Raw genomic sequence first — 19112 nt, forward strand, 5'->3', positions numbered from 1 at the left:
CAGACTGCATGCGAAAATGTCGCAGCTCGGCAAACAGGTACATGCCAGGATGTGAGTTGTTTCCACATCAAAAGACCCAAAAAGGAGAATCCGAGCGTCAAAAATCCAATTGCCGGTTGATTTTGGGACAGCATGTCGCTGCGCCTGGTGTCGTCAGCCCGGCTGGATGCCAGCATCTCGGCGCATGCGGTGTCGGGCGACGGCAAGCTCCTGGCCGTGGCGCGGGAAAATGAGATCTCCATCCTCGACCGTGCCAGCCCCTCCCAGAACTGGACGCCTGTCGCCCGGGTGGGGCCATGCCAGCACTCCCAGCGCGTCTCCGGCCTGGCCTGGTCCGGGTCGCAGCTGGCCTCCTGCTCCCACGACTCCGGGGCGGTGGTCTGGACCCGCACCCCGCAGGGCGCCTGGTCCCCGAACCTGGTGGTCACCCGCCTGGCGCGAGCCGCGCTCTGCGTGCGCTGGGCGCCCGGCGGCGCGGCCTTGGCACTGGGAGCGGTGGACGGGGCCGTGGTCGTCTGCCACAGGGACGAGGAGAGGTCGCTCTGGGCCCCCCGCATGCTCCAGCGAGGGGACCCGCAGAGCGCGGCAGCGGTCCAGGACCTGGCCTGGCACCCGGCGGGGAGCTGCCTGGCCAGCGTCGCGGCCGACGGCAGCCTGCGCATCCATGCCACGCCATGCAGAGGTGAGGCCCCGGCCTGGAGTGCCATGGTGGGCAGCTCCTGTGCTCGGAAGGCGGTGCGACTGTCCATTCTTGGCACGTTATCGCAAACCGTTGACAGCACGTGGGAGTTTGAGTTTGCTCAATGCAACTGCAGTTGCCTTGCCCGAGATGGAAACTGGCACCAGCGCTGCCACTCGCGCTCAACACCACCTGGCAGGCGCGGGCGCACCCACCCCTCCAAGCACCACCTTGGGCGCGTTTGGCACGCTGCTCTACACAGCTACCCCCTCCCCCGGCGCCTGGGCCATGAGCGTGGCCTGGGACCCGAGCGGAAGCTGCATGGCGGTGGCTTCCTCCTGTGGTGGCGGCGCCCCGCCGCGCCTGACCCTCATCGCAGGGCTGCTGACGGGAGGTGGGGCGTGCACTGCCGAGGCGCTGAGGGAGGCGGGCACACGCGCCCAGACCCTGGACCTCCGGGGCCCCTGCCTGGGTCTGACCAGCCTGCTCTTCCTGACCGAGGATGTGCTGGTGGGAGCAGGGTTCCACGGCAGGCCCCTGGTCTTCAGGCGTGGCGCGGATGGCCCTTGGGCCCAGGACTGTGACCCGGGCCCGCAGGAGGACGCCGGGGGCGCACAGCAGCCGGCAGGCTCCCCTACGCCGGCCAGGCCTGCCACCCTGGCGCAGCGCATCCGCATGTTCGAGGTGGATGAGAATCGCAGCCTGAACGTGCAGGGGCGCAGGGTCGGCGCGGGCGGTGGCAAGGCGGCGGGCGTGGGGCCCGGGCGGCCCTCCGGCCCCGCCCGAGGGCCCGAACATGCTAGCCACATCGGTAGCCTTGCGGGCCTGGCGCAAGGGGCGTTCACCTCCGCCGGCGCCGACGGCCAGCTGCTGCTGTGGCAGGTGACGGGCGTGCGGTGAAGCTGACCGGTCTTGGATGCATTGCTGGGGCATGCTTTGTGGGCTGTAGATCTTGAGCCCAAGCCTGCCTTGAATAATTGCGTGGGTGACTGGTCGGCCAGCTGTTACAAGGCAGAGCAATGTAAGAGCAGGAAAATTCAGCACCGCGGCACCGCATCAGCCCTCCAGCTTGATCCTCTTGATGTCGGGCGGGGGCGAGTCGGTGCTCGTCGGCTTCTCGCGCTTGGTGCCGCTCCCCTGCCCCTCCTCCTTCGCTCGCAGCTGCCCCTCGTCGCCGTCCTCCTTCTTTGCCGCGGCGCCTGGCGCCGCCGTTGCCGGGAGGGCCTCTGCGGGACCGTCCAGGCCGTCCTCGCCCAGGGCACTGAAGAGCACGATGGCTCCCGGAGACAGGCCATACCTGGCATTGTTTGGGGTGGCAGGCATGGCTCAGAGGAAGTTTGTGGGCCGCAACAAGCTGCGTGCGACCAGGAGCGCAGCCAGGCCACGAAGAGGCGGGCCGTCCCCTGGCCCCACCATCAGGCCTCCTCTCATCCTGGCTCCCCCTGGGCTTGTCCCACCGACCCAGAATCATCGTACATCACGCACCTGAGCGCCTGGTCGCCCGTGAGCCGTACTGCCCCCTCGTACCGCCACTCCTGGTGCTCCTCGTCCCACACCTGCTCGAAGGCCTCGCCCGACAGCGCACACGCCGGCTGATCCTCGTCCACGGGCACGCTGTGCCGCTGCTGTGCCGCGGCCGACGCCACCCTGGCGTCGGGCTGCCGGTCGCCTCGCTGCGGCGGCTGGCCCTCCCCGGCCGCCGCCCCCTGCCCCGCCCCGGCGGCGCTGGCCAACCAGACGTCCAGGTCCACATACCAGAGGCGGGAGGCACGGAGGGCGCCGCCGCCGCGCCGCGCGCGGCGCAGGAACTGCACGTCCAGGAACGCAGACTTGGTCTCGGCCGTGCGGGCGAGCAGGCGATGCACGGCGTGCGAAGCGTCGCCCTGCGGTGTGGGCCGGGGGTGGGAGGAAGGGAGACGCGTGTTCGGCGGGGCGAGGGTTGTGTCACAGGTTTGATTGTTTGCAAGCAGATGTGGCCCCGGGCAGAGGCAAGCAGGCTGGCTGGTGGATCTCGAGCTGCCTGTTGGCTGGCGTGTGATGAAGTGTGGCACCTCACAAACCTCCTGCCAAGATTTCAACCAGCCAGTCCCTTGCCACTGTGCCCCCACCCTCTGGACCGACCCCCTGCCCTGGTGTTTCTGCTGCACCCACCCAACACATCCCCCCAGCTCCCGGCCCAAGTGCGCGCCCTGTCAGTCACACCCCTGGCAGCCACGCCCTGTCCGTCTCCTGGTGATCTCCTTGGAATTCTTCCCGTGCCAGGGGCACTGCGCGTCTGCAGGGTGCCACGGGTCGCACACAAGCAGCACACAGATCCCCCCGCCTCCACTCCGTCAGGCAGCCACTAGAAGCACACGCTACCTTGATTATCTCCGAACTAAACTCCAGGGATGGCTCGCGGGCTCGGCCACGCCTGCAGCCTTTGCTCCGCCCAGCACCCCCGCTGCCAGCAGGGAGGAGAGGAGGTCCGGGAGGGGGACGGTGGGACCGCTGCCGGGCCGCGGCGTCGGGTGGCACATCCCCGGCGGCGGCGTCTTGTACCTCGGGACCAGGGGGGCGGGCGCGGCATAATGCTGGTGCTGCGCCGCAGGCGCAGGCTGGTGGCTGTACCGGGGCTGGGTGACGGGGGGGTACTGCGGTGCCGCAGCCGCCGGCAGCGGCGCGGCGTACTGGGCCGCGCCGTGTGCGCCCTGGTACTGCTGCGGAGCCGCCCAGGCCGGGTAGTGCGGCGCGGTCTGCGCGCCCTGCGGTCCGTGGTACTGCATATGGTCCTGGTACTGCATTTCTGCCTGCGCCATCGCCAGCACGTGGTCGGGGAACACCCCCCGCCAGGTTCCCAGCAGCTTCTGCAGCGCGGGGCGCGCCGTCTCGCCCCCCCGCCAGGCCACGGCGAACACCTGGGGGCGCGGTGGGTGTGAGGTCATGGTGGGGTGAGGTAACGTGGTTGGGGATAATTGCGGAGCTATGGGATCCTTGAGCTAAAGAACAGGTCTTGACAGACAGCATGGTGCGAGCCAAACATCTGTTCTTCCAGGCTTCCACCCCTTGACTGCTTCTGCTCTCCTCTTGCAGCACCAAACCACTCCACCCAGATACCACACACCTCTGGGAGGGCTGCGCTGAAGTACGTCTTGTAGGGCTCACCCACAAGCTTGGAGATGGAATCCAAGAGGTACAGGGCAGGCAGCTTGAGGGGTTGGTCGGCCTGTGATGCAGGGGGTTGGGTCATGATGATCGGTGCACAGCTGATGAGTGAATGGTGCACATGACACATCACCATCGCAAGCACTGCACCGTCGCTTGTGTCTCCCCCTGGACGCCGCTCACATGGAGCACCCTGTTGATGATGACTTGCGCCAAGCCTGGCACAGCCTGGGGCTGGTTGTGCATCGCCTCTCGCGCGATCTCCGTGAGAGCCACGATGTTACGTTTCTCCGGGGTGGTGAGGTCGTCCACGAACCCCGCAAACTCCGTGACGAAGCCTTGCGTCGGGTCCATCCCGAGGTCAAGAGGACAACCCACCCCGCGACCTGCACGCGCTGCGGACCACAACTGCACTGCACGACGAAAACCAATCAGCAAGGATGAGCACAGCCGGTCAAGGGTCAGCGCAGGGTCTGGCCACCCCTGGGAAGCTCTCGGTCGGGTCTGATGCTTTGGCTCTTGTCAACCGTCTTACAGGGGTGGTGCAGCGCACGGCAAGCTATGACGTCGTATCGATTATATTTGCGTATACTATGAGACGCTGGGCCGCGTTCATGGTAGGATGCTACCCGTATCCTGCTGGAACGGGTAGCAGCAGGCACAGCATCCAGCTGTGGGTTGAGGGCGCGATACAGGACGACTTTCGTTTGTGTGAGCGATAACCACCGCTCTCTCATAGTTTGCCCCTTATACTGTGTCTTGCAAATCCTTACACTCGCCGTTCAATATGTAGGCCAAGTTATTCCGCTTGTGGCTCCAGGATGACGGAGCACGACATGGCAGAGCGGGAATGGACAAGTCCGGAGCAGACTGGTCCCCCTCCCCTCCCCCCTGACCTCGAACGCCGCGTGTTCTGGCGCGTCATCCCCCTGCTCTTTGCCATCGCATACACCTCTCAGCTCGACAGGACCAACCTCGCCTTCGCGGCCCTGCAGCTGGATGCAGACCTGGGCTTCTCGCGGACTGTGCACGGCCTTGGATCAGGCACGTGCCTGGAGATCAAGATCTGAATCCCACGGCTTCAGCAGCCCTCGCCTGCTAAGTGCACAGTCGTGCACTAATCTGGCATGTGCCTGGCTCCCGATGGCCCTCTGCTGGGCCCAAATTGCCTTGGCCTTGATCCTCATCTTTCCTGGCTCTCCTCCCACAATCTGACGGCCCTCTGCCTAGCCCGCCCTGCCTCGAAGCATTCTCCACAGCCCGCACCTTACACCCCCCCCCTCTCAGGCCTCTTCTTCATCGGCTACCTGGCGCAGCTGCCGGCCAACGTGGCCTGCCTGACCTTTGGCGTGCGTCGCTGGCTGTCCTGCATCCTGCTGGTCTGGGCCGTCGTGGCGGGGCTGGGCGCCGCCATCCGCACCCGCGCCCACTTCCTCGTGCTGCGCTTCCTCCTGGGCCTGGCCGAGGCGGGCACCTTCCCCGCCATCTACTTCCAGCTGGCCCGGTTCTACGACGCAGACGGGCTGGGCCTGGCCTACACCTGGTGGGTGGACATGAGGGGGGGGTTGAGGGGGCCGCCGGCCTTTAGAATGGCGTTGCAATGCTGCTCGGGCGGCCGAGCCTGAGAATAGGATTTTGGACCTTGGCCACAGTCTGCCGTGCCTGCACCGCATCAGGCCCGGCCCACCTCACATTTGTTTGCGGCCGGCCTCAAACCATACCGTGCCTCTCCCCCCTCCTCCCGGCAGGGTGGCGACGGCTACCGCGGTGGCGGGCCTGACCGGCGCCCCGCTGGCGGCCGGCCTGCTGGCCCTGGACGGCCGCGGCGGGCTGCGCGGCTGGCAGTGGCTCTTCCTGTTGGAAGCGGTCCCCGCCTGCCTCCTCTCAGTCGCGGTGGCCCTGGCCCTGCCCTCCCCCGCCGACGCTGGCTGGCTGTCGGCAGGGGAGCGGTCCGCGCTCCGAACGCGGGTGCGCTGGGCACAGGCAGGGCAGGGCGCACTGGAGCTGGTGCCACGCGAGGCTGCCGTCGCCGGGGCGGGGGCACACGACGCCGAGGCCCCGGCGTCCGAGGACCGCGCCGACGAACTGCCCCTGCTGGCGTCGGATGGGGGACCCCGGCGTGGTTCTGCGCCGGTCAAGACTCAGGGCAATGAGGTGGGCGGCGTTGGCGACGAAAACGGCAGTCGGGCGGGCACGGCGGCCGCGCTGCGCGCCGCACTGCGCGACGTGAGGCTGTGGTGGCTGGGGGGCATCCTGCTCCTGGTGGACGCCGCCATGAACGCGGTCAACTTCTGGCTGCCCCAGATCATCCGCGCCTCGCTCAGGGCCGGCATAGTGAATGGGGACGAGGGAGGCGAGGCGGGCGCCGAAGCGACCTCCCGGCAGCAGCGGCTCGACGTCAAGGCATCGCTCCTGGCGGGGCTGCCCTTCGCGGTGGCTGGCGTGGGCATGGTGCTGAATGCGCAGCATGCACAGCGGCGCCACGAGCGGCGGCTGCACACCGCCGTCCCCCTCGTCGCGGCGGCGGGCGCCCTGGGGTGAGTGTGGGATGCGGGGTTTTGGGGGGGCGGGGTGAACGGAAAGTAGGTGTGTTCATGCTTGCGTGAGGGGTTGTGGGTGGAGGTGGGGAACAACTGGCAATGGGCAATCGCGGAACCGCCTGCTGAAGAGTGAGCTGCCTTGCCACGGCAGGGGGCATGGTGCAGGAACAGCTGCGTGGCTAGATTGTGTGGCGACCTTGGTCTGGTGCCAGGGATCCATTGCCACCGCACGCCCAAGTTCTGTCAAGAGTCTCATTGATCGCAAAACCCAGCAATGTTCCCCCCCCTCTGCCTGTTTCCTGCCCTTCTCCCCCCCGAAAAACCCTCCTTTCCCACCTCGACAGGCTACTCCCGCTGACAGCCCTCCTGCTGGGCACGGCTGGCACCGTGGCCGCCCTCACGGCCGGGGCCGCCGGCATCTGGGCGGTCCATGGCCCCTTCTACTCCTGGCCGTCTGCCTTCCTGGACGCGCAGACCGCGTCCCTGGGCTTTGCGCTGGTCAAATCGCTGGGCGCTCTGGGCGGCTTCTGCGGGCCGCTGGTCGTGGGCGTCCTGGCGGATGCCGAGGGCGGCGATTTCGCGGGCGGTGCCTTCTTCCTGGCCGCCGTCGCGCTGCTTGGAGCGGGCATGACTCTGGGTGAGAGAGGCTGCCGGGACTGTCCCTGACTTGGAGTGCATGCGCTAAATGAAAGAGTTGATGTGGTTTGGTCTGTTTCCAAGCATGATAAACAGCATGCCCGGGAAGCACGATGCATGGTAGGGTCTCATGCAACCCTTCGCTCCTTCCTAGGAAGCCCCCTCACACCCATGCTTGCCCCTCCACAGCATTCCGAGGGTCTCAGAGCGAGGCAGAGCCATTGTTGCGATTGCCATCCTGGCTGCGTTGGCGTCAAAGTAATACTGTGGAGCACATATCCTCAGTACCCTTCTGATAATCACACCCGTGAATGGATTCTCCTGAATTTTCGTTACCGACCATGCTCTGCTTGTTTCCCAAACCCTTCTGTCACCCGCCCGAATTTTCCTGCCAGGGCCGTGCTGCTTGACCTACCCTCTTGCACATCGCACCAGCCCATGTAACTGAACTGGTGTGCATCTGTCAGAGGCATGGTGGGGATTGCAAGTAATGGTACACAGACTTGCAGCCAGGCTGACTCAGCACAGCCGCCCGTACGGCCTGACCGGGGTCAAGCTGAGGCCGCGGGCGCTCGCTCCAGGCGACATGCCCTCAGGACCTCCTCAGCCTGCTGCTGATCGGGCACCGACCGGAAATCGGGCTGGATGCCCTCCCGGTCGATGTCTACTCCGGCAGGTGTAAAGTACTTGCCCACCGTGAGCACCAGGCCTGTGTGTGGTAGTTGGCAGGTGGTGCACATTGAGGTACCAGCGGGAACAGGCCAGCCGACTTTCTGAAAAGAGAGCGCCAACGATAACGCGGTGCACCACTGATCTGCACCCCTGAGCGACCATCACCTCCCGGCCATCCTCCCTCATCACAGCAGTGAACACACTCGGTTGATCTTCAAGCACACCGCCTGTCGGCGCCCCTCTGGGATCGCACCTGAGCCGTCGGAGAGTTCATACACCGACTGGATGAGGCCCTTGCCGAAGGTCTGCCGCCCTGCGACGACCGCCCGGCAGTTACCCCTCAGCGCGCCGGCCGCCGCCTCGGCCGCCGAGGCCGTCTGCCCGTCAACCAGCAGCACCAGAGGAAGGGACGTGGCCGGGGGCGAGCGGGCAATGTACGGCGGTCGCGCCCCTGCGCCGCGCCCCTGTGACCTCAGCACGACATCGCCCTCTGCACGGGCGTGAATTGGACGGCGGACAGGTCTTGTTGCGGGGAACAGGTGACCGGTGAGCGGCCGATCACGATCAGCACTGGCTCATGCAGGCGCGAGACGCTGCAGCCTCCCCATTGTGAGGGCAGTAGCCGCTTCTCGGCCATCAAACGCACCGGCGAGGAAGACGCCCCTGTAACCTCAGCACGACATCGCCCTCTGCACGGGCGTGAATTGGACGGCGGACAGGTCTTGTTGCGGGGAACAGGTGACCGGTGAGCGGCCGATCACGATCAGCACTGGCTCATGCAGACGCGCGACGCTGCAGCCTCCCCATTGTGAGGGCAGTAGCCGCTTCTCGGCCATCAAACGCACCGGCGAGGAAGAGGCTGGCGACCTCCACGCCCTCCGTAACGAGGCCGCCCCTGTTGGAGCGCAGGTCCAGGATCACGCGCCCCGTGCCCCCCGCCTCGGCCCGAGCCAGGGCACCGGCGACGTCCGCGGCTGCGCGGGCGTCGAAGCGGCGCAGCTTGACGACTGCATCGCCGCTGGGCGCCCGGGGCAGCTCCAGGCTGACCGGGGATGAGGAGGGGCCGGCCCTCTTGCCGGGGAGGGAGACATCGTATACAGACCCGTCCAGCCTCCGTGCCTGTGCTGGGCAGCGCAGCAGGGCAGAGGGAGGCTTGCCGAGGGTGCGGAACAAGTTGATAGCACATCGATGTAGGGTGGACACGCAATGGGCCCCTTGCAAGGCCGGGCCAGCTGCAAGCAGGCCTGCTCCCTGGGGTCCCCCTTGTCTTCCTCATGCATCAACCGACAGGTATTCACCTACCTTGAGAGCGAGGTCGGCGCCGTCGGCGCTGCCCCCCTGCAGCAGCGATGCCACTTTGAAGGGCGGGGAGGCGCAGACGCTGTGGCCAGCCACCTCCAGGAGCTCGTCACCCTGGGGGGTGAGGGGGGATGTGTGGCATGGGTGCATTGCCAAGCACCCTTGGGGTGTAGCCTCTCCGCGTCATGGGGCAGAGCCAGAGCGAGCAGTCCGTGAGACAGTTCTCCGGAATCACCGCCCCCACAAGGTCCGCCTCCCGCAAACCCACTGCCAAACAGATCCAGTAGGGCCATGCACCGTGCAGGCGCCTCCTTCGCTCACCAGGCGCACCCCGGCCTGCTCGGCGAGGGAGCCCTGGATGACGCCCAGCACCCACACCCCCGCGCTCGGCCGCCGGCCGTCCTCCAGCCTGGCAGCGTTGGTCCGCTCCAGGTACTCCTCGCCGGTCACCAGGTTCAGCCCCACGCCGCTCACATCGTACTTGAGCATGCCGGCAAAGGCTGAGCGCGAAATGAGGCGGCTGTAGGGGTCGTGCAGCTGCGCCAGGGCTGCCCTCACCACGCTGGGGTCAGGAGGAAAGAGCGGAAGGGGGCCATGGGGTGGAGGAGTAGGGGCAGCATCTGGCCAGCTTCCCTCACCAGGCCACGATGGGTTGTGTTATGCTCGGGTGCCATTACACCCTGGAGACAACGGCCAGCAGACACTCTAATGAGCGCCAAGCACGAGCCTCACAGCGACGCAGCGCACTGCACCAGGCACTGCCCAGTCAACCTGTGTGCCTCCTCGAGGTCAGCGATGCCGGCGTGCGCCGCCCGCTGCGCCTGCCAGTCCTCCCTGCGGAAACCGCGGCTGCGAACGTCCTCGAAGTTGGTCCCCACCACCTCCCAGACCTCGTCCAGGAAGGTCTGTGCTGCCTGCTAGGATGAGAGAGCGGGAGAAGTTGTCTGAGATGTGGGTTGATGAAGGCATCTGTCTATACGCAAGCTTGCAAGGACCTTAAGTGGATGTGCTGGACCTCCGTTTCAGGCCACTCACAGGAAAGTGTTGCCATTGTCAGACCACTAAAGACATGCTTGAACCCAGAACAGAGGACACCCACAGCATCAAATCTCCCTGAATTATCGAATGCAAGCCAGCAAGCCGCACCTGAGCCTCCCGGGCATTCTTGGTGACCAGGGAGGCCCTGAAGCGGGAGGTCACCCCCCCCACCGCCGCCTCAAGGCCCTGAGCAGATTCCACCAGCCGGTCCTCGAGCAGCGAGCTCCAGTTCGCGGCATGGCACACGCGCACTCCCCCCAGGCTCAGCGTCGAGGTGATGAAGAGGGCCGCAACACCTCGAAGTGGGCCTGCCCACCAAGGGGCCACACCCCTCCCAGCATCCTGAGAGAGCGAATCAGGCCCTGCATATGTTCGCTCCGGGCTCCTACGCAAGCCCTGAAGTGCTTTCTTCCCTATATCCACCGACCATGCCGACAGTCGCGGCTGGGAGGTGGGTAGGCCATGTCGTGGTGGTCCTGTCACAGGTCGACCGTGCGGGGCCATGCGCACCGTTTACGGGCCCTGAGCATGCTAGGTGTGAGAAGATGGGAGGTTCTCCACCATATATACGGGTGCAGGGATTGGCTCGACCCCTTACTGCGTCGATCGTTTCTGAGGTCGAGCCTTATCCCGGGCCGTTCGATCTCGCCGCCACCATGGTGAGTGGGAACAGGAGCACCCTCCCCCTCATTCTTGCGCCAGCATCCTGAGCATGGCAACGTCCCGTGCTCCAGCCTGGTCCCCCTGTGCAATTTCGGTCAAAAGTCTTATTACTCTGGTCACATCCAATCAGAAGGAACAGCAGCAGTGCCAGTCTGTGCTGGCTGTCGAGTCCGACCAGCAATCGAGTCGCAGGGAGAGGTATAGTACAGTGAACTTGGGCCATGGATGCCAAAATATCAGTATCGGTCGAGAAATGCAGCAGGCGGGCATCGACGTATGGAGTGATGGGGGAAGTGGGTGGGGCGGAACTTGCACAGATGCTGGAGAGGCAGGGTCGGTCGCAGCCGCGGCTGGCTGGGTGGGCAGATGGGGGGCTCGGTCAGAGGGTCAGGGACCGTCTGAAGGCCCCCCGCCCGACACCGTGCGCCGGGCGCTATTCCACAGTACATGGAGGAAAGCAATGCTGAAAGAATAGTCTGGGTACGGTCCACCCCCTCACCCGCTGACGCCGCACCGACCCCAGGCGGGCAGGGGCCGGGGCAGCGGCGTGTGCAGCTGGGTCGGGGGCGGCAGCGCCTGGCCCCCCCGGCTCTGGCCACTGGACGTGATCTCCTGGGAGTGCATGCTGTGCGACAGCTGCTGGCAGGCCGCCGCAATGGCGGACAGGCCGGAGGAGTGCCGCGCGTCGTCCCAGGACCTCGCGCCCAGACCGGTGGGCGCGGCGGAGTCGAGCGGCGCGGTCTCCGCCTGCTCGGGCCGGACCTTGCCGCGGGCGGCGTCCGCGCCCAGCTCACGCAGCATCCTGCGCCCCTGGCTCCAGGGGCCCTGGGTCGAGGGCTTGGCGGGGAGGGGCGAGACCCGGTCGGCGCTGTCGCCACGGCCGGAGCGGTAGCGCCGGGGCACCTCGCCCCGGCCATCCAGCACCACGACGTCGTCGCTGCTCGACCCTGGGTGGGAGTCTGCGTCCTCGCTCCCCGCCGCCACCTCCTGCCCGAGGGCCATGCCGGGCAGGGGGCGCTGGGCCTTGGAGAAGGCCGACACGGGGACGGCGCCGCTGTTGTGGCCACGCAGGCCCGGTGCGGAAGCCTGGGGGGAGAGGAGCGCGAGAGTCGGTTGGGGGATGGCATCTCTTGGGATCTTCAGGATTCCTACATGAGACATTGCGCGGTCACTGGCAACTGCTTTCATGCCCATGCACAGCATCGATGACTGAAGAGAACCAAAGTGGCTGCATGCGAGAGGCCAGACACCACAGAGTTCGAAGGACTCTCGAGCCAGCATCTGGCCCAGCCAACACTCAGGACTCACCTCCACCAGTCCTCCAATCGAGGCAGCCAGCAGTCTGTAGAGATCCTGCTCCCAAGCAGCCCCACTGCAGGGAATTGCAAGGGTACGGGGAGGATGGGGCACTGAAACCTCATGCCTCGCCTGCCTGCCTGCACGATGTGCATGTCTGCCACCCAGCACCCACCTCCTGTGCGGCAGCTGGTGTCCAGGGATTCCAGGCACCACAGGCAGCGCATCCCGCACCCGGCCCTGCTCATCATCCAGGCTGGCTTGCAGGGCGGCTGTGCGGCCCAGCAGGCGGATGGTGGAGGGTGCCAGGCCACAGAAGGGGTAGTTCTGGCAAGGGTTTGCCTGTTGGATGAAGAAGAGGGAGCATGCCTGGGTAAGAGAAGCTACACACCGGAGGGCAATGCAATACTGGGACCGCACACGGCTGTTGCACTGGTGGCGGCCTCGTTCCCACAGGACAGTGACATGCAGAGGATACCCTCTGCTCACCTCCAGCTGGGCCTCCACCCCGGGGGCCGCTCTGGCCAGCACCGAGAGGATGGCCTCCGTGGCAGCTGCAGAGGCGGCCGCCACCACTGTTGACAGCGTCATCTGGGGTGGCGCAGCGCTCTGGGCGGACTTTCTGGCCTCGCTGTTTGTGAGCGCCAGCAACACGGAGTGCGCCCCATCGCCAGCGTGGTCCTCGACATCCTGCATCGAGGAGTCACTGCCCCGACGCCTGGTCTTGGCGGGAGGGACCTTGAAGTCCTCGGGCAGCCAATCTGCACAGATTGCGATGGTGGGGATTCAGCTTCCAGTTCGATCCATGACCGAACACTGCCCATCACCAGAACGCTTTCTGCAGGCATGTGCACAACGATGCCCCAGGCACATGGAGGCCCCGCCCCGAGCCGGACCCTTCCCACACCTTGGCTGCAGGAGGACGACAGGGAGTCCCCTCCCCTTTTTGCCACCTTAGCAAAGAACTTTTGTGCATGGGATCGGATCTGGATTGCAGACTTGGTGCCCACATGCCCTGCATGAAGGGTGAATAAGGAACGGGCCATCATCAGGCTGGCGCTCCCAATAGGACACCAGTGTACAGAAGTGGAGCCTTAGATAGCCCTCAAGGAGTCATTTTTGCTGATACATGGATTGTATGACCTCCATGCATACCCTCCCCCCCAGCCCTGAGCCTCACCCTGTATCTTCTGCCACTGCCGGCCGTAGAGGCGCACACCGTCCACGAAGCGATCATGCTCCTCATCCGTCCACCTCTCGCGTGGCCTGGTGATGGTGTACGCCTTCCGTGCCTGTAGGTAGAGGGCGGGGCTGGGGATCGACTCCAGGGTCCGGGACCCTCCGAGATTCGTCGGTCCTCACCCCCGGCCGGGCAGCGCGAGGCAGCCCGCCGTACCTTGATGGGGTAGCTCCCCGGAAGGCTAGGCTCGCTTGTCATCGTGAGCAAGGGACGGTTGGTGGAATGTGGCGAGGTACAGTTTTGTTCCGAGGCCATGGACATGCCGGGTGACCCCGCGAATACTCGGGTTCCTCGGCGGGATGCGACCGACTCGAGCGACCTCTGGGAAGTGGGACCCGCTAAGGACCCTAAACAGCTCTGTGCTACCGGTTTCCGGGTACTGAAGTGCCCAACTCGTCTCGCAGAGTGTTGATACTGACCCTTTGTCGGAGTCCGGGTGGCCACAGCTTTAGATTGACTGAGCGACATGGGCCGTGCAGATATCCCGGGGTCGAATCCCTCGCGCACTCCCAGCCAAGTGTTGCCCCCTCCCTCGTGGGTGGCAGCCCCTCCGCCAGGCATGTCGCGCCGTGGCGCAGTGCGCCCCTTTATGGCCACCATTCACCTCCGATCCCCGACCCAACGACAGGAAGGCGCTTTGAGAGAGTTTGTCACGGTACTTGGTGGCGGACAGGCTTTGCAGCAGCGCAGGCTGGGAAGCCTGGAGCTTCACAGTCCAAGAATGGGCAGGAAGCTGCTGGCTCAAACAGGCACCGCCCCCTCACCTGCGGCAGGTGCCCCCACGGCCAGCGCGCGAGGGGTGCCGCCATGGCGTTTGACGCCCTCTGGCTGTTCCAGGTTGGGGGGGGCCCTGGCCTCCAGGTCCTGCAGCGCCTGCCCTATCCTCGCAGTGAGCTCCCGCCACACCTGCATCATCACCGGTGAGATACCTAAATTCCTATCTCTTGCCATGCCACTGTGAGTCAGGTGTATTGCGCGTTCGTAGCGCGGCAATGGCCAGCATACTCTGGGCGGCAGTCCCCGCAGCTGCTGCTCATGCCCGCTGACTCGGTGATGCCTTCGGTCCCACGACCACACCTCCAAAGGAATTCCTCTGCCAAACTCAACAGCACAGGGCCAGGGCCGCCCCACCCCAGGCCCCCACCTGCTTCTGGTCATGGCCAGGGCGGTTGCAGCGGCATGAGATGTCCTCCAGCTCGACAGGCTGCCCCACGAGGATGTGCACCCACCGCCCTACAGATGGGACGACGGCCCGATATGGCATCACCTCCCCCATCCCGGTGTGGTAGAAGGGCAGGACAGTGGGCTGCCTGCGTCGCGGGGCGTTGCGGAGGTGAGGTTGTGATGCGAGCAGTGGGGCGCCGTGCTTCGTTCGTGCTTTCTCATCAGCTAGTTATGAGGGTCGCCATGTTCTCGTAACCCTCGCTAGGCCCCTCCGCACGCTCACGGCACCCCGTACCCCCCACCAGCGCTCTCTGCAATAGGTCACTCCCAGTCCAATCCATCACCGCCCGACAGACCACACCCCGCGCCCACCGACCTGCCGCCGCTATGCCGCATGGCGTCGCAGATGACCTTGCCCACCCCCCAGCGCAGCGTGCCCAGCGTGCCGGTGTAGTTCACCCGGCTCTCGGGGAAGAGGTGCAGCCAGTCGCCCCGGCCCACCGCCCGGCCCATGCTCCGCAGGCTGAGCTGGTCCAGGCCCACGCCGCGCTCGATGGGCAGCGTCTTCCCGGATTGGAAGAACTGGCTGCGGGGTGGGATTGGGGGAATGGGTGTGGTGTGGTGCGTTTATGTGTGTGCAGGTGAGGTGTGGGGGCCATTCCCGCGTTGTCCAGTGGCGCCAGCTGGGTCTGCACCCCGACCGAGGCGACTCACCCCAGCAGTGCATTCTTGTAGCAGAGTTCCTTGGCGCAGAGGGTCCAGCGCATGCCGCCGTGTTGATGCTCGGTGAAGAAGTAGCTCAGGGGCAGGATGGCGGAGAACAGGGCGGGGTCGTCGAGTGTGCTGAATGGCATTGGCAGGGATTCAGTAGGGGGCAGCATGAGGGGGGAGGCAGCAAGGGTTGGGGGGTACCTGCTGCTCAGCGTGCACTGCACACGCAGTTGGAAACAGAGGGTTGCCATGGGAGGTCAGTCAGCCGATGTGAACCCCACAGCCCAATTTGTCGGGCAGCATTCTCTGATGCCGTCAGCCTGCCACTCATGGTGTTCGACTGCAAAGGCGCATCGGCACGCATGGTTTCCCAGCTTGACAGGCTTCAGAGCCAAACAGAACCATGAAGCCAATGCGTGTGCCCCACTACCTGGTGTGATTGCTCACGGTGATCAGCCCTAGCCCTGGTGGGCGCTCCATGGTGTGCTGCAGGAAGTCGGCCCGTCCCTCAAAGGTGATGGTATTTCCCACGCTGAGGAGCATCTTGCAGCCCCATGCCACGACTCCTAGGGTCAGGCTGCGGCCCAGGCTGCCCCAGGGTGCACGCAGGAGCTGCTCCTCGCTCAGCCGCTCTTCCGGCTCGAGGAGGGAGTCCATCGGGGGAGGGGCCCCACGGTGATGCGACTGTTGCTATGTGCCTCGGCTTTCTTGGAATAAATCAATTCTGTATCGAGCGCCCAGGTCTCTATTATTGGCCGGGTTAGGGTGCACGAGCACTTCCTGGCACCCGAAGGTCGAGATCAAAGAGCTCTTCAACACCGCAATGCCGTATAATCGGTGAGTTCCTTCTAAGCCAAGTAGGATTTGAAGCTACCGTTCACTGTACCCAGTCTTTGTGTCGAGACTGTAAACGGTTCATGGCCACGTGCTGTGTTTGCGCCGTCTGCCCCGAGGGCAGACGATCCGATCAGGAGCTTGGGCAGGTAGGAAACAGCTGCTGACGAAAGTAATTCGACAAGGTAGGAGTACAGTGATACAGCATGTGTCCCTGGTCGCATCACAGGTCAGCAACTCAGACTCCAGCCCCCCACACACATGGGATAAAGGTGCGCCCTGCACTCCTGCAAATGTTGATTGAATATCTCAAGGTGATGTCAGAGCATATCATTGTCCCTCCTCATTCAATGCTGCTATGGAAAATTAGGTGCATGTCAGGTGGTTGGAAAATGACTCTTAGCAACCCCGACTCGAAGGGCGCCTGCTGGGTGCGTGCTGCGACACCCCCCAGTGTGATCGCTCGCATCCAACAGACGGGTGAAATTTGGGACAAACAACACAAGAGCAAATCGAAGTGGCAGCTTCAATGCTGCGTCTGGGGTTGGGTCTGCGTGCCACCCGCTGCGTCCCAGCCAGAGTAGCCAGTGTTAGAACCATGGTGAGGCGTGGAACCGGAAGCGCGACGCCGATGTCGGGCTGAGTACCATGCCAGTCATTCCACCCTCATAACGCACATCCTGATGCAGGCAAGCGCGGCGTCAGGGAACACCTACCATGTCCTTCAGTACAAGTTTGTTCCGGACATGGAGACCAAGCGGGCCCCCGTACGCCAGGCGCATCTCGACTACCTGAAGAACCTCGTGAGCGGATTGCAAATTGGGCAGTTGCTGGCTTGTTAGGGATAGTATACCGTGCGGCGTATCGAAGTGGCGCAGCAGATGGATGCTTGACCATCCCGGTCATCACCCTGCTGCAGGCTGATGAGAAGAAGCTGGCAATGGGGGGAGCGCTGGTGGAGCCTCTGGACTCCTCCCTCCTCATCTTCCGCAACATCAGCAAGGAGGTAGGCGGTGTGCATGTGCATGGGAGGTGATGCTGGACCTGTGTGACACAACCACCAGGATGAATGCATGTGGCTGCCCAGCCGCATGAGCATCATCCACCACTGGACAAACATGCACCGCTTCCTTGTCGCAGGAGGTGGAGAAGATCGCGGTGGAGGACCCTTATACCAAGGGTGACCTCGTTGCCGAATGGTGAGGGGTTTTGTGAGAAGGGTGTGGAGTGTTCTTGCTCTTGCCAATGGGTGGGACGGGCGGGGATGCGCTTCATGACCGCCTCGCTCGCAGGCGACAACATGGGCGCCCTGGTCACCACACCATTGACCTCCTCGCACACACACTTTGCAGGACTGTGCGGCGGTATATGCGCGTCGTGGGGGACGCAGAGTGATGCGCCCGTTGCGTGAATACTGGTGACGGCTGCCGCCCGATGGAAGCAGGGTGTCTGCTTGCCGCACCCTCAGTCCTCCCGCCGCAGCTGCTGAGCCGTTTGCCTCATGCCTGTCCGCATATCACTCCGACTCTGTCTCCATGTCCGTGCTGTCGACAGGCTGCCTGACTTCCGCGCGGTCAGCAGCGGTGTTCACCCAGCACCACGCAGGTCGTGACACAGCAACCCCTTTTTGCCACCTTTCCAGAGTCAGGTCCTTCACTCCCAGGCGGCGTCCAGGGCAGCCCGCCGCGCCTGCTCCGCCACGCGTGCCTCGCGCTTCGCGCGCCCCGCGTCCCGCAGTGCCTCCTCCTTCCCCTTGTCCCGCAGATTCATGGACAGCGCGGCGCCTATCAGTCGCCGAGCCACGGCTGCACTGGCCGCGGGCCGGGGTCGGGGCGGCGCGAGCTCCGCCGGCGGCAGGGCCCTGGCGCCGGCGGAGGCCTCCTCCCAGCCACGCAGCGTGCCCAGCGTGGGCCCTGACGACGCCGCCGCTGCCCGCTGCGCCGCCCTGGCGGCGGGCGGGTCGAAGAACACGAGCACGGCTGCCGTCTCGTCCACCCATCGAACGTAGGGCGGGACGGCGGGCTTCAGCCGCTCCGCCCACTCCTCCACGTCGCGCTGCCGGATGGCAGGCGACAGGCCGGTGAGCTCAAGGCAGTGCGCGCTTGAGAAAGGGGGAGTGCCGGCCGCTGCAGAGGGGCCGGCCGCCGTGGAGCGAGGATCAAGTGGCGGAGGTCCTGCACCACGGCCCCGCTCGTCTCGCGCCAGCAGGGCGGGTTCTGGTGCGCCCGAGGTGGTGGGCGGAGAGGGCTGCGCAGGCGGGGGGGGGGACGGGCGGCCTCCCAGTCGTCCTCCCAGTCACAGGCACCCTGGGGAGAGCCTGGCTGATCAATTTTAGGTTTTGAGACGGGATCCTGCACATCGGTGTGGGAGAGGGGATCACGCTGTGGTCCTTGCAGGGAGGAATTCAGAGCTAATGGCCCCCAATCTCACCCCACTATGCAATTAAAAGTATAGGTGCTTTCACAGCACCCCACGACCGAACACTCACATCTTTCAATGCTAGGTTGTTCAACTCGTTTATCACACTGTTTTCTTCGTCAAGTCCAGGGGCCGGTGGGGACCCCGCCGGGTTCGACATGGGCGTGTGCGAGAGCTCGGCCAGAAGCGCAGGTTGCTGGAGGTGAACTTTAAAAAGGGCAAAAGAAGTATTGACTGACACCACATTGTAGATTTCGTACATATTTATTCCCCACCCATCACCACCACCATCGCGCGCGCGCGCTGCCCCGGGAGTTGTGATTTGCATACCGACGACCGGTAAAGATTCAAAATTATTTACTCAGGGAATGCGAGCTTGCCTTCAGACCAGAAAGGTACAGTGCTTCTCCCGTAGACCCTACACAGCTACATCTTCCATCATATGGCATGGACTTGGCTCGTCAGATGCTGTAAAGAGCAGAAATCCTGGACTTTGCAGGCTTCAACCACCTCGGCCGTCCACACATTGATGTTTTTGTTGTTGGACTCACTGTGCAACTCGACCATCCACTTCCAGGCAGGATCTGCCGCCGCTGGAACCTCTGACTCCTGTATGCCGTCGCCACATGTCTGCTCCCACACCGAGAGCAATCTGCAGGAGTGACGGCAGTATTGCTCTGGCCTAAGGGGGAGAGTTCACATCGCCCAGACGGCACACTCATGCTGGATCCCAAGCACGCATGGTGTCAGCTGCCATGGTGCTGCAGAGGTGAAGAGC

General features: G+C 64.7%; 8 protein-coding genes across 8 annotated transcripts; 4 read left to right on the top strand and 4 right to left on the bottom strand.

The window, feature by feature from the left end:
* Positions 1 to 132: 132 nt before the first annotated feature.
* Positions 133 to 1579, top strand: F751_2695 (Actin-related protein 2/3 complex subunit 1B; the record flags this gene model as incomplete). The annotated part of the gene is made up of 2 exons (XM_011401107.1): positions 133 to 682; positions 879 to 1579. 2 exons carry the CDS (start codon positions 133 to 135, stop codon positions 1577 to 1579), a joined length of 1251 nt encoding a protein of 416 aa, XP_011399409.1.
* Positions 1580 to 1735: 156 nt separating this feature from the next.
* F751_2696 (Uncharacterized protein C4G9.04c) lies at positions 1736 to 4177 on the bottom strand (the record flags this gene model as incomplete). The annotated part of the gene is made up of 5 exons (XM_011401108.1): positions 1736 to 1976; positions 2165 to 2562; positions 3091 to 3576; positions 3783 to 3884; positions 4007 to 4177. The coding sequence occupies 5 exons, from the start codon at positions 4175 to 4177 to the stop codon at positions 1736 to 1738; spliced, it is 1398 nt and encodes a 465-aa protein (XP_011399410.1).
* A 467-nt stretch (positions 4178 to 4644) lies between these two features.
* F751_2697 (Putative tartrate transporter) lies at positions 4645 to 7029 on the top strand (the record flags this gene model as incomplete). The annotated part of the gene is made up of 5 exons (XM_011401109.1): positions 4645 to 4871; positions 4912 to 4925; positions 5111 to 5366; positions 5572 to 6360; positions 6708 to 7029. 5 exons carry the CDS (start codon positions 4645 to 4647, stop codon positions 7027 to 7029), a joined length of 1608 nt encoding a protein of 535 aa, XP_011399411.1.
* Positions 7030 to 7550: 521 nt separating this feature from the next.
* F751_2698 (Carboxyl-terminal-processing protease) lies at positions 7551 to 13405 on the bottom strand (the record flags this gene model as incomplete). Its single annotated transcript, XM_011401110.1, has 13 exons — positions 7551 to 7708; positions 7925 to 8161; positions 8517 to 8795; positions 8970 to 9084; positions 9292 to 9532; positions 9742 to 9884; positions 10117 to 10231; positions 11171 to 11757; positions 11980 to 12309; positions 12457 to 12728; positions 12875 to 12982; positions 13148 to 13259; positions 13364 to 13405. 13 exons carry the CDS (start codon positions 13403 to 13405, stop codon positions 7551 to 7553), a joined length of 2739 nt encoding a protein of 912 aa, XP_011399412.1.
* Positions 13406 to 14309: 904 nt separating this feature from the next.
* On the bottom strand, positions 14310 to 15739 carry F751_2699 (Tafazzin-like protein; the record flags this gene model as incomplete). The annotated part of the gene is made up of 4 exons (XM_011401111.1): positions 14310 to 14517; positions 14733 to 14957; positions 15086 to 15214; positions 15513 to 15739. The coding sequence occupies 4 exons, from the start codon at positions 15737 to 15739 to the stop codon at positions 14310 to 14312; spliced, it is 789 nt and encodes a 262-aa protein (XP_011399413.1).
* Positions 15001 to 15489, top strand: F751_2700 (hypothetical protein; the record flags this gene model as incomplete). The annotated part of the gene is made up of 1 exon (XM_011401112.1): positions 15001 to 15489. The coding sequence occupies one exon, from the start codon at positions 15001 to 15003 to the stop codon at positions 15487 to 15489; it is 489 nt and encodes a 162-aa protein (XP_011399414.1).
* Positions 15740 to 16599: 860 nt separating the features above from the next.
* On the top strand, positions 16600 to 17311 carry F751_2701 (hypothetical protein; the record flags this gene model as incomplete). The annotated part of the gene is made up of 4 exons (XM_011401113.1): positions 16600 to 16719; positions 16836 to 16922; positions 17057 to 17115; positions 17269 to 17311. The coding sequence occupies 4 exons, from the start codon at positions 16600 to 16602 to the stop codon at positions 17309 to 17311; spliced, it is 309 nt and encodes a 102-aa protein (XP_011399415.1).
* Positions 17312 to 17569: 258 nt separating this feature from the next.
* F751_2702 (hypothetical protein) lies at positions 17570 to 18494 on the bottom strand (the record flags this gene model as incomplete). Its single annotated transcript, XM_011401114.1, has 3 exons — positions 17570 to 17721; positions 17809 to 17971; positions 18405 to 18494. 3 exons carry the CDS (start codon positions 18492 to 18494, stop codon positions 17570 to 17572), a joined length of 405 nt encoding a protein of 134 aa, XP_011399416.1.
* Positions 18495 to 19112: the final 618 nt, after the last annotated feature.

Source organism: Auxenochlorella protothecoides, assembly GCF_000733215.1.
Source record: "Auxenochlorella protothecoides strain 0710 unplaced genomic scaffold scaffold25, whole genome shotgun sequence".
NCBI classification, from domain to species: domain Eukaryota; kingdom Viridiplantae; phylum Chlorophyta; class Trebouxiophyceae; order Chlorellales; family Chlorellaceae; genus Auxenochlorella; species Auxenochlorella protothecoides.